Source organism: Cynocephalus volans, chromosome 3, assembly GCF_027409185.1.
Source record: "Cynocephalus volans isolate mCynVol1 chromosome 3, mCynVol1.pri, whole genome shotgun sequence".
In the NCBI taxonomy this organism is placed as follows: domain Eukaryota; kingdom Metazoa; phylum Chordata; class Mammalia; order Dermoptera; family Cynocephalidae; genus Cynocephalus; species Cynocephalus volans.
This window is the reverse complement of record NC_084462.1, coordinates 33,150,651-33,163,548: the sequence shown is the minus strand read 5'-3', so window position 1 is coordinate 33,163,548 and position 12,898 is coordinate 33,150,651. Positions and strand designations below refer to the sequence as shown.

Genomic DNA, 12,898 nt, shown 5'->3' with positions numbered 1-12,898 from the left:
TTTATGCCAGTCGTATGGCTTAGAGTAGGGGCTTTGGGCCAGGCAGTATCGGCTTAGCCTCTGAAGGGGCCGGAAACTAGTGTCAGACACGCAGTCAACTATGTCGAGGTGACTGAGCCCCAGTAAAATCTTTGTACACGAAGGCTCAAGTGAGGTTGGTCTTGGGGACCCCTGAACTTTGTGCTTATATCTGTTTTCAGATCCCAGCTTTGTCATTTCTCATTTTTCTTACCTGCAGTATAGGAGTAATTCTATTTGTGGGATGATTGTGATGGCTAAATGAAGTATGTATGTAAAGCTTCTAGAACAGTGTCTTGTCTGTAGCAGGCTGTTAATAAAGGCTTTAAGCATACTACAGAATCACATGGAGGAATATTTATACAAAATACCTCCAATGTCATTAATAAACAGCTCAGTTTGCTCTTTTTCATCTCATATACAGAATTTCCTTCTTATTTCAACTCTTGGCTGTGTAGAAATATGAGGCATTTGAATGATTGGGACTTTTCCAGTGGCTACACAGTATTTATAATTTAAAATCTGGAAAAACCTTCAGCAGAGCAGGGTTGAGACAGGATGGGAGTAGGCCAAATAATAGGAATTTTTGTTTGTGACATTTTCAGTTTGAAGTAGCTGTGGGTCTTCTATGTAGAGGTGTCTATATAGAAGTGACTGAAACTAATGGGAAGTCAGTTCTTCATCTACAGAAAAAAAGAAAGAAGCAGTTAAAGTAATGGGAGGAATATCTTTCACTGTGGCAGTTTTATTTTTTTAATTATTATTTCTTCAGAAAGGATGGAAACTGTGTAAATAAAGCAGAACCAGTCAAAGGCAGAGCCCGCTGAATTTAAAGGGATGTATATGAAGCTTTGGGTCCACCTGCTTTTGCTGTGGAGCAGTGTTAATGTCTCTCTATACTGTGCTTGCATAGAGATGTAACTAGTAGACAGCGTACTTCTCAGTGTGTTCACTGTTTAGACTGTATACTCCCGAAAGGTGAAGTAACCCAAGAATTTGGAATATGCAGGTGTTTTTCTGTAATTTTTAGGTCAGTTAAAGAGAGGGTGTTAACTTAGAAATATTGTACACAAATAAATCAAGGGGTAAAAATCTCTTTGCACTCTCCCCCAGAACCACTTGAGGGACATGTTTATTTTTAGTCTGTCACTTTCCAGTTTGAAAGTTAACAGGCAGTGTGGGATAGTGTGATGGTCATGAGCTACTTAACAACCTCAAATCTGCGTGTCAGGCCTTCCACTTACTGAGGATGCGACCTTCAACACGTTTGTTACTTAGCCTTTTTGACTTTTGCCTAAATTTTAAAGATAAAAATCCAACCACATATGTTTGCTAAGTGTATTACAAAGATAGAGGCCCAAACATAGTGTCCTGCACACAGTAGCATGCTCCATGAGCATTGGTCACTGCTGTCTGTGTGCCAGTTCTCTCCTTCCCCCTCCCCTCTGATGTTTTTTGGCTTAGGTTGCTAATAATATACTTTTTCCTTTCTTGGTTGGATACAGTTACTACTATTTTAAACTTTAGTTTTGTCACAATTCTACATGGACAGAGTTTAAGGAGTCAAAGTTTATAACAAAGAACAGCAGTTCCTTGTACCTTCCTTGAACACAAACATACCTCCTTTTCCCATCTCAAGTGACAACCACTTTCAGATTTTCCAGCTAGTTCTTTTGGAATTTATCTCCATATCTCTAAACAACATACTTACATTGCGCTAAATTTTTTTCCCTATTTTGTTCATTCTGTCTTCACTGTGTACTGTAGAAGGTGAGGATTAAGCTCTGTTCTGCCTCTTCCCATTGCCTCACCTTCCCAACATGCACAGACCAGAATTTTACAGATTCATTGTTGTTTTTTGCATTGTTATGACTATAGGAACACTGCTCACCACTGAGCCACACGATCTCCTGTGATTACTGTTTGTTCTCAGTACAACTTTTTAGTTTTCTTGGAGTTAATAATCATCATTTTTTTTCTTTGTCTAGATTTCTGTGTTCTTTAATTCAACTCTTGGACTCTGCCATTACTTGTATCTCCTCTCAGACTTTCAGATATGTTGGGTTTTCTATCAAGTTCATCTTTTTAAAGAAATCTCTCCAAAGGTACTTTCTGACCCACCCACCTTGGACAGTTCACTCTCTATGCCTGGTGCACAGCTGTTTTGTCGGGATCTTTTCCAGCTCTCTCCTGTGTGTGATACCTCATTTCTGGAATTCCACGTTTTTAAAAAATTTACTCCCTCATTCAAGTGGAACATATTCTTTAGTAGGATATGTGGGAGGTACAACTTCTTTGAGACCTTAAATATCTAAAAATGCTTTTATTCTCCCTACATACATGATTGATAGTTTTGCTGGATATAGAATTATAGGTTGGAAACTATTTTCCCTGTGAGGTTGGAGCTTTTAGCTTGCAGTGCAGTTTTTGAGAACTCTGAAAGCATTCTGATTCTTAATTCTTTGCATATGACCATTTTTTTCCTTGTTAGAATATTTCTTTTTCTTTATTGCTTTGAAATTTCATTTTGATATGCCTCAGAAAGTGTGTCTATTTTTATCTATTGTGGACCCTTTAATCTGGAAATTTGTGACCTTTGCTTAAAATTTTTCCGGACTTATTTTGTTGGAGGTTTTTTTCCCTTCCATTTCTTTTTTCTTTTCTTCTAGAACTCTTATTATTTTAAAATTAGGTTTCTTGGACTAGTTCTTTAATTTTTTTTTGTCTTTTCTGTTTTCTATATTTCCTTCTCATGAATCCTTCATTTCTGCTCCCGTATTTTGTAAATCTGAGATCTTTTTCATTGCTTGAATATTTATTCTTGTAGCATAACTTTTTATAAAGACAGTATCTTATTTCTCTGAGGCCATCAGTGATAGCTGTTTCCGTTTAGTTGTTTTGTTGTCATTGTTGTCATCATTTTTTGCCTGCATAGGCACTGCTTATTCTTTTACTCTCTTCTTTGGTATATGTTTGTCTCTCCTTCATGTTAGAAGAGTTCCTCAGATGCCTGATGGTCATTGGTTATCTGCTCATGTTTGAGAACAGGAGACTAGAGAGCAGATTGGGAGTCCCCAGGGTGTGGGCTTTGCTTTATCTCGGAGTGATCTAGTTGGGCCATTTCTGCTTAGGGAACCCCAAATTCCAGTACCTTTCACTCTTTCCTCTTGGGCTGGTCAGAAGAGTTTTCTAATTTTGCACAGCTTGCATGTCCACCGGTGGTGAGGAAGTAGGAAGAGGAATAGGGCTGTTCTAATGCCCTATTCTCAGTGTGGTAGCCCTGTCCTCACCTGCTATCCCATAGGCTATAGATCCTCTCATGTTGTCCTCTGAGAAAAAACCTACAGTCTTCTGCTAGAATGTGGGGTGGGCATGTGCTCAGATGTGTTATATGTGCAGGGGGTCAGGAACTTGAGAATCTAACAGTTTCTCAAACAGAATATAAACCAATCTTTGGATTTTGGGGAGGAATGGGATTGGTGCTTCCTCATCCTCCACTTCCAAGGGTGATTGGTGCAACTAGTTTCTGAGCCTTTTGGGAATTCTGAGCATAAATTGGGTTGAATCTTGGATTTCTCTGTCTGCTGGCTTAGGATTCCGCTCTCTTGGATCTGCTAAGTCAGTTATTGCTCATCCATTATCTTTTCAGTTTCTAAAAGTTTGATGTTATTTACTCATCTCCTGATGTCTTTGTTTTTATAGGTTACATGTCTTTTTTAAATGACCTTACCATCAGTTGAGTGGGGTTTTAAGAGGCAGTGCAGTAAATGCATGTCTTTAATTCATCATCTTTAATAGAATCTTTTAAAACATTTATAATAATAAAAAAACTACATTGTTATTACCCTGTTCAGTGAAGTTTTTCTGTGTGAAAGATGAAGAAGTGATCAGACCCTTTGTGCGGCAGTTTGATTGTTCAGACAGTGGGAGCCCACGCTGGTTCCTCCTCCAGCAGGGCTGCAGATCCCGGGCTGCAGGGCCGTATTTACTCAGGGTTGTGCCTTATTGCACTTGTGGTGTGTTTTTGAGATCATCTGTGACCTTTTGAGTTTATTTGTAATTCTTCGTAGATTTATATCTTCCCTTACTGTTGGATTTGAGGAATTCTGGAAGCAGGGTGACCTCATATCGCAGCATGCTTAACCTCAAATTGCATGAGATTTATGGTTTCATTGCTCTGTTTATGCAGCTGTCTTTCAGTGTAATATGTGCCATAGTAAAAATTTGCCCTTTTAGCTTCTGCCTTTTGCATGAAACAGTTTGACTTTTTCTGAGCCATCTGTTATTATTCAGTATGATTATTCTCAGATTGTCTTGAGAGGGGGCATATATAGATTTAGTTTTGTCTTTGGGATCTGATGGCTTAGTGTTACTCTGAAATTAACCTACTGTTATTGATAAAAAGTTATATCCCCCCAAAATTCATGTTGAGGTCCTAACCCCCAGTGTGGCTGTATTTGCAGATGGGGCCTCTAAGGAAATAATTAAGGTTAAATGAGGTTATAAGGATGGGGCCCTCATCTGATAGGAAGGATTAGTGTCCTTATAAGAAGAGACACCAGAGAGCTCACTTGCTCATTCTCTTTCCATGTACACATACCAAGAAAAGGCCTGTGGGACGTGGCATGAAGGCACCTGTCTGCAGGCCAGGAAGAGAGCCATCACCAGACACCAAATTGGCAGGAAATTTGACCTTGATCTTGGATTTTTGGCCTCCAGAATGTGAAAATAACTTTCTGTTGTTTAAGCCACCAGTCTATGGTTGGTTGTTATGGCAGCCCAAGCTGACAAACACACTACTTTGTGCTGCATCTACTTGGTCTTCCAGGTTTCTTTCTTAGATATTGAGAATCAGAGTTAGTTGTCAGATTGTAGCTTACAATTGTCATATCTGTGCAACTGGTTTCTTCTCAATTAAGAAGGGTAGAGTTTTAGAGTCAGAAAAGAGCAGGTCTTTTAGGGCAGAGGTTTTCAACTGCATTAGAAGTCAGGAAATCAATGTAGCGGGTTGTAACCAGCAATTTTTAAAAAATGAAATGCATTGCATATAGTTTGTTGTGTTTCTTGTGTACATACGTATGTGGGAGTGAGTGTGTGTTTGTGCAAGTACTATATTGAGATATATAAAATGTATTTTTTACAGTAGGTTGTGGTATAAAAAACTTAAGTCTGTTGCTCTAGTCCAAACTAATCCTTCAGTTCCTCTTAGACTATCCATGGCAAGGGATTACTCTTAGAGTTTGAGGGAGGAGAAAGACCAGGATTATGGATCCTGAGGGCTCAGTTTTCAGACCTAGAGATCTAAACTTCAAAAGGGTAACAACTAGGGAAGAGGAGAATATGGTTATCTGTTTCTCTCAGCAAGCAAAGCAGGCAGCCCCCAAGAGGACTCTCTGCAAAGCCGAGCTTCTGGGGGTGACTGTGACTGATCACGTCTTTCTCCCAGAGTGTTCTGTGCATAGCCTCTCCCAGTGCACATGCTGTGTTGTTTTATAATTATTTTAAAAATGTCTGTGACTGGGTCAAATCCTTAGTTGGCGTTCCATGAATGTTGATAGGAAGCATGTTCCTGACATGCATGTTAATGATATACATGTTAACAACGTGTTTACTCCTGCACTAGTTGGGAATTCACCCCACGTCCATTCAAGTGTGAGGTCAGGCCTTCCGCCATGAATACTCTTTGCAACAGCCCATCCTGTTTCACAGAGCCGGTAGTAGCAGAGTCCCATCATGTCTCTCAGTGTCAGTAGACAGGGGGAATCTCTGTCATTGTATGGTCTTGTAGCTTTGTTCAGAGGGAAGGAGGAAGGTGTGGGCCCTTGTGTTTCCTGAGCCACAGCATCACTGGTGAATCAGATACACTCACTGTGTCTTGGTAGGAGAAGGTAGAGTTGGGGAGGTAACTACAGAAGCGATTCTAATGTGCTACTCTCGGGCAAGTTGAGACACAGTGAGGTCCTGCGCAGGGGAACTGTCATAGTCTAAAGGGATTCGGGAAGACTTCCCAGAGCAGAGGACGTTGAGACCTGAAGCATACGTTGGTGTTAATCAGACAGAGACATCTCAGGAAGGGCCTGCAGGTGCAGATGTGATGTTTAGACTTCATATTCTAGATGATGGGAACCCGTTCTGCTGAAGGCATAGTAGGCAGTCAGAAATGTTGGAAGAAGCCAAAACTGGAGTCAGAAGACCAATCAGTTGGAAGACTATTGCCAAGTCCCAGAAGGAAGGGCCTACATTAGGGCGATGTTCACTGGCAACAGAAATGCTGCTCAGGGAGAATTGACAGCGTCAGCTGGTTTTGGGATGTGAGGGGCCAGGGAAAGGGAGGTTGCCTTTGACTGCAGTTTGAGGCTGGGAATAACAGTGATTTCTTCCATAGTAGTAGAGAGCACTCCAGGGACAGTCAATCTTGGGAGGGAAAGAGATGGCAAGATACAAATACTACATCCCAGGTTGTAGAGATCATAGAGCCCCTGGGGCACCACTGTGAAGAATGGTCTTATTAGAAGAAAATTTCTCATAATTCATAGGTAAACTAAACTTTCTCACTTATTTGGCATTTTTTCCCACTAGAAGGCTCTTAGCTGTTGGGTAAAAAGATCTGTCATTTAAATGCAGCATATTTTAATATTTTAAATTAAGGAATGTATATATTTTCAATATTTTTTTTCAGCTAGAACAGGAAATTGTTACTTAACTTGCTTTATAGAGTTTAAAAAGACAGTGGCTTAGCAGAAATACTTGTCTTTTTATAACATATTATAACATATGAGTATGCATTTACACAAATGAATGCCAAACAGATGCTTTGAATTAAAAGCCTTCACAGTTCAATTAGTATTTCCTTCAGAGCCTCTTCAGCTTGCTTTCTGTTTTCTTCATTCCAGGTCATTATTCCACAGTGACTTTTGAGAAGCAATTTCCTTAAGAGAGTACAAATTGGATTATTCCCTTTTATTGAACTGAAATTCTTAACAAGACTTTCCACTAATGAGATATTTTGTTCACGTTATGCTAAAAGGCTTGTTTGAGTCATTTAGTTAGCATTTCAGGATTGAAAGCCATTGATTAAAGCTTTACTAATAACAAGCAAAGTTTAGTAATAAAAAGAGTTCCACTAGGCGCTGCTATCACAACCGTGAAAATCATAACCAATAAAAACGTGGCAACAGTGGGGAATTAGAATTAGCTTGACCATTAATACAGGATGACACCAAAAAAGTTAACCGTCTGTTAGTGATATTGCGCAGGACTAACTGGCTTGACTTCCAGATCCAGGCAGAATTCCCTATTCAGCAGCTGGTTCTTCGAGGCTGCCACAGCACCAGTGCCCAGGGAAGAGAGACTCTCCTCTGACTTGTAACATGTATTGCTTTGATAGGACACCATATCTGGAATATGGAAGAGTTTTCTTTAACATGACAGAGAGGACCAAATCAGGCTCATTAGTGATTTTCTGGTATTTATTTGTTATTTTTCTACTCTTTTTGTTTCCAGTTTAAGATTGATGGAGAATGGTGGACATGGATCAATTACAACCGCTTCCAGGAGCTCATCCAGCAGTATGACGATAGTGGTGGGTCACAGACCTTTGGTGCAAAGGATTATATGGCCAGAACTCCTCACTGGGCATTGTTCGGTGCCAGTGAAAGAGGCTTTGATCCCAAGGATACAAGATATCAGAGAAAGAACAAATCAAAGGATATTTCTGGATGTTGAGCTTATCTGACTTTAGGGCACTGAAGGACAAAAACTGGATGGCCCCAGAAGGTTCTTGGACTCCTGTGATTTTTCCAAGGACAAATTACATGAATGACATTTCATATAGTTGAGACTAAAGTAGCATGCAGGGATACAAGTCCCGCACCTGGCAGGCTGGAGAGATGGCATCCACCCTTACAGTGTCTGGACTCAGCCACAGCTTTTCTTACCAGAACTCAGTCACTTTCCTGATTTTATTTCTGAGAGGAAAATCGTTTTGGGGGGGAAGTACACAGTCATTACTGGAATTTAACTCATAGTTTTGAATTACATTTTAGTAAGACTTCCTGGAATGCTGTCTACAAGAACGTTACACAAGGAGCAAACGTCTGTGCTCTTCTTCTTCCTGGCTGGTGGCTCGCTGTTGAGCAGCTGCTCAGCACTGCCTTGTCCTCCCTTCTGAGAGAAGAGTGTGGCCCCTCTCACATCCTAACACATGCTCAGGAGGTGTCCTCCCACATTTTCATAATTCTCAGATACTTTTAAATACTGCAGTGATTACTTTAAATCTTTGCTTATTACCAACCCTTTATGAAATTGCATTGGATCTAAAACTACACTAGATCTTATCATGTTCCTGTACAAATTACCATAGAAGGTAATATGTATGGGCTGGATTGGAGTAAAACTCTCTTCTGTAAGAGCAATTGCCATGTGATACGTTAAGTGATTAGTCTCAGAGACACACTTTGGAACAAGGAGCATGATTTGCTTTTGTTTATGAGTCACTGTCCCGCCTCTCGCGCTGCACGTACAGCAGGCCTCCACCTTTCACTCCTGCGGCCCTCGCTGCTTTACACAATCTGTTCTCTAAGGTGCACACTTATTCTGATTGAAAACATCATACTCAATAGTTTTTTTTTTCAGGTTGTCAAAGTTTTTTAAAATTCCTTTATCCAGGAGTTGAATTATACAATAATCATTTGTAAGGACCAGAGCATGACTTTTCTTTTAAAGTGCTTATTTTAGTGATATCCTGGTCCCATAGTTCTAAGCCGTATCAGACCCACCTCCTCCTTATATATCTGCTATTTTATAACACCCTCTATGCTGAAGTAAAATTCATAGATAATATCATCTACATACCCACTTTTTGAAAACTGGGCACCATATTTATTTCTAAGTGGTAGAGTCAAATACTTCTCTCTGTTGGGACATGGGTTGGTGAATATAGGAAAAACCACCTGTTTTTCTCTCTGTACTTCACCCCACTCTTAATACTTCACTTCTGCCATCACATGTGTGGGGTTTTTTTCTCCACATTGACTAACGCTCAGACACCAGCTGGGTGTTCTACAGTTCAGTCCAGTTCTGACACTAACTGGAGTTAACACACACCCCACATTTAAGGTCTCAGTCTCAAAGGACTTCTCCTCACTTCAGACATCAGTTGCAAGTGGTAGGTCCCCAGGGTACCCACAACTTCTGTCTGACTATAAATTGGAGATTCCGGGCCGACCCCGTGGCACACTTGGCAGAGTGCGGCGCTGGGAGTGCAGCAACGCTCCCGCCGCGGGTTCGGATCCTATATAGGAATGGCTGGTGCACTCACTGGCTGAGTGCCGGTCACGAAAAAGACAAAATAAATAAATAAATAAATAAATTGGAGATTCCCATGACCCCCTTCTTGGATTTGGTAACGTCCTAGGGTGGCTCACGGAACTCAGGAAAACAGTTTACCTACTGTTGCTGATTTATTACAAAGGGTATTTTAAAGGATACAAGTAAACAGCCAGATGAGGAGATACATAGGGTAAGGTCTGGAAGGGTTTGGAGCGCGGGAGCTTCTGTCCCTGTGGAGCTGGGGTGTGCCATCCTCCCAGCACATAGACGTGTTCACCATCCTGGATGCTCTCTGCACCCTGCAGTTGAGGGAGCACACAGGCATGATCACTCTCCAGCCCCTATCCCCTACCTGGAGGATGGGGGTGGGGCTGAAAGTCCCATGTTTCTAATTATGGCTTGGTCTTTCTGGTTACCAGCCCCATCCAGCAGCCCACCAAGAACAAGCCCAACTCGTTAGAACAAAAGGCACTAACTACTATTACCCAAGAAGTTCCAAGGGATTGAGGAACTCTTTCAGGAAACGGGTCAAGAGCAATTATTAAAACAAAAAATGCACTCAGCACTCCTGTCACTCAGGAAATTACAAGAGTTTTAGGAGCTTTGTGCCAGGAACTGGGGACAGAGACCAAATATATATTTCTTATGTCATGGATGGGATAGTGATAAAGTATAACAGAAATCATGTGTTCTTTCTTGAGCTCCCCTGAAGCTTGTGTCTAGTTTTGTGTTGACCATGAGACAGAGGTGGTGGTCTAGACCAGTGAGGCAAGATCTCACTGAGACACAGATGTGTCACTGGTCATTGAAGAAAGATAGGAAAACACGTTCACATGTTAAAAAGCATGAGCTCATGCTAAGGAGCCCACAAATGGCTCCTGCTACAGGTTACCTGTCCTGACAGCCAAGCATCCAGCTGTTGGAAGCACCTCAGGGGCAGTCACAGCAGCAAGGCAGGAGGTGAACACACAGGGCCACCCCTCAACCTTTTCAACTACAAAGCTCTGCTTTTATTTTTATGAATTGAGGTTCCGCTTAGGATTTAACTTGAATAATGATATTCTGGGGCTTCAAAGAAAAAAACTAGCATGCCTCTCACCTACAGAATGAGCCCTCCTGACTCCATTAACTTTAGGTACATAAATGAATGTTTTTCTTTCAGCCCAGAAAATATTGATGCTTTATATTAAAAAAGAAAAAAATTATGGCACATCAGGTTGAGTTCACAGGCACAACAGACATTTTAAATGCCTATGGAAAACACAATGGAATCTACATGAAAAAGTTTAGTCAGTTTGCTTAGCAGTATAAAAGTAAAAGAATGGGAAGCCCGAATGTTCTAAGAATGTAATATATTTACCAAAAAAATCTTATTTCCAGTGGAATTTCTTTTAGACCTTAAGCAAATGATTCTAACATTTAGCTGAAAAATTAGCCAAATAGGTGAGAATAGATAAGAAATTTTAGAAAAAAATAAATACTAAAAAAAAGTTGCTTTACAAGTTATTAAAACATGTTGCCTAGGGCCAACCCTGTGGCTCACTTGGGAGAGTGCAGCGCTGGGAGCACTGAGGCCACGGGTTCAGATCCTATATAGGGCTGGCCGGTGCGCTCACTGGCTGAGCGCCGTGCGGGCGACACCAAGCCAAGGGTTAATGATCCCCTTACGGGTCACAAAAACAACAACAACATATTGCCTAAATAATGAAAATAAAGCAAAAAGTCAGCTTCCAAAATGGCATAGTGGGGACCTCAGTGAACTCATTTTCCCTCTAAAACAATGAAAATATGGGTAATACAACTAAAAGCTGCACAATGAACTGAAAATGATATACCAAAAGAATAATGAACCTCAATAAAATTAGCATTTGCCTTCTCATCAGAAAACATGGAAGCCAGAAGCAGTAGGATGAAATAACTCATACAAAAATTCTGTATCTAGATAAATCCTTATTCAAAAATAAAGGAGAAATTAAGACATTGTCAGATAAACAAAAAGTAAGAGAATTCGTTGTTGGCAGACCTGCCCTAGGAGGGAGTCCTTCTGAAGGGAGGCCTTCAGGCTTTAATGAAAAGACACTAGACATTAACTCAAATACACACGAAGATGTAAAGAGCACTGGTTAGGGTAATTAGTATTATGAAAAGACAGTATACACATTTTTGTTCATAATTGTTCTGTTTTAAATAACAACTGCCTAAAGGAATAAATATAGAAGTGTTGATGGGCTTATAATGTATAGGGAGATAATTTGTATGATTGTAATAGCACAAAGGAGTGGGAAGAGAATGAAGGTATATTGGAGCAACTATTGACTGCCACTATTGAAATTAAGTAGATATGAATCGAAAATAGATTATTTTAAGATGCTACTTGTAATCTCCAGGGCAACCATGAAGAGAATAAATTTTAAAATACAGTAAAAGAAGCAACAAGGAATTAGATAAGATACAATAGAAAATACCTATTGAACTCTAAAGAAGGCAGTAATGAAGAGAACAATTTTGTCATAAGGTGTATTTTTAAAAATAGCAAAAATGGTAGATATAAATCCTACTTTATAGGTAACTATTATGTAAATGGATTAAACACCCCAATCAAAAGACAGATGGCAGAATGGATAAAATGATAATCCAACTATATGCTGTCTATAAGAAACACACTTTATATTCAAAGACAAATAGGTAGAAATTAAAAAGATGGAAAAAGATATACTATGAAAGCAGTAACCAATGGAGAGCTGGAATGGATATACCAATATATTAAAAAATTAGACTCTAAGATAAAAAATTGTTAATAAAACCAGAAAAGGATAATTTGTAATGATAAGAGGGCAAATTTACTAGAAATGTGTAATGATTTTAAACATGTATGCACCTAGTAAAAGAGTCCCAAAATACATAAAGCAAAACAGAATTTACAAGAAAAAGACAATTCAACAATAATAGTTAGAGATTTACATGCGCTACTTCTAATAATGGATAGAACAACTAGTCAATAGATCAACAAAGAAATAGAAGACTTAAGCAATGCTATAAACCAACTACACCTAACAGAACTTTATAGAACACTCCACTCAGCAAACATATTCTCAAATACACATGGAGCCTTCTCCAGGATAGGCCATGGGTGAGAACATAAAATAAGTCTTAATAAATTAAAAAGGATTGAAGTTGTACAAAATATGTTCTGCAACCAATTGAATGAAATTAAAAATCAGCAGGAGAAATTTTGAGAAATTCCCAAGTATGTAGAAATGAACCAACATTCTAAATAAGAAGTGGATCAAAGAAGAAATCACAAGGGACATTAGAAAATACTTTGAGATGAATGAAAACAAAAACATACCAAAATTTGTGGAATGCTAACTAAAGCAGGACTCCGAGGGACACTTAATAGCTGTAAATGCTTACACTGAAAAGAAAATATAGCTCAAATCAGTAACCTAACCTTTCATCTTAAGAAACTAGAAAGAGTGAACTATACCTAAAGCAACCAGAAGGAAGAAAAAAGTATACACAGAAGAAATAAATTAAATAGAGGGGAAAA

General features: G+C 39.5%; 1 protein-coding gene across 5 annotated transcripts in view; it reads left to right on the top strand.

The window, feature by feature from the left end:
- Window positions 1–10,051, top strand: part of LOC134372124 (S-adenosyl-L-methionine-dependent tRNA 4-demethylwyosine synthase TYW1) — a 216,539-nt gene extending 206,488 nt beyond the window's left edge. For all 5 annotated transcript variants that reach the window (XM_063089339.1, XM_063089340.1, XM_063089338.1 and 2 more), the window contains one exon: window positions 7,522–10,051. In XM_063089339.1, the coding sequence (XP_062945409.1) occupies window positions 7,522–7,743 (222 nt within the window). In that variant the 3' untranslated portion in view covers window positions 7,744–10,051. The remainder of the gene's footprint in view (window positions 1–7,521) is intronic.
- Window positions 10,052–12,898: the final 2,847 nt, after the last annotated feature.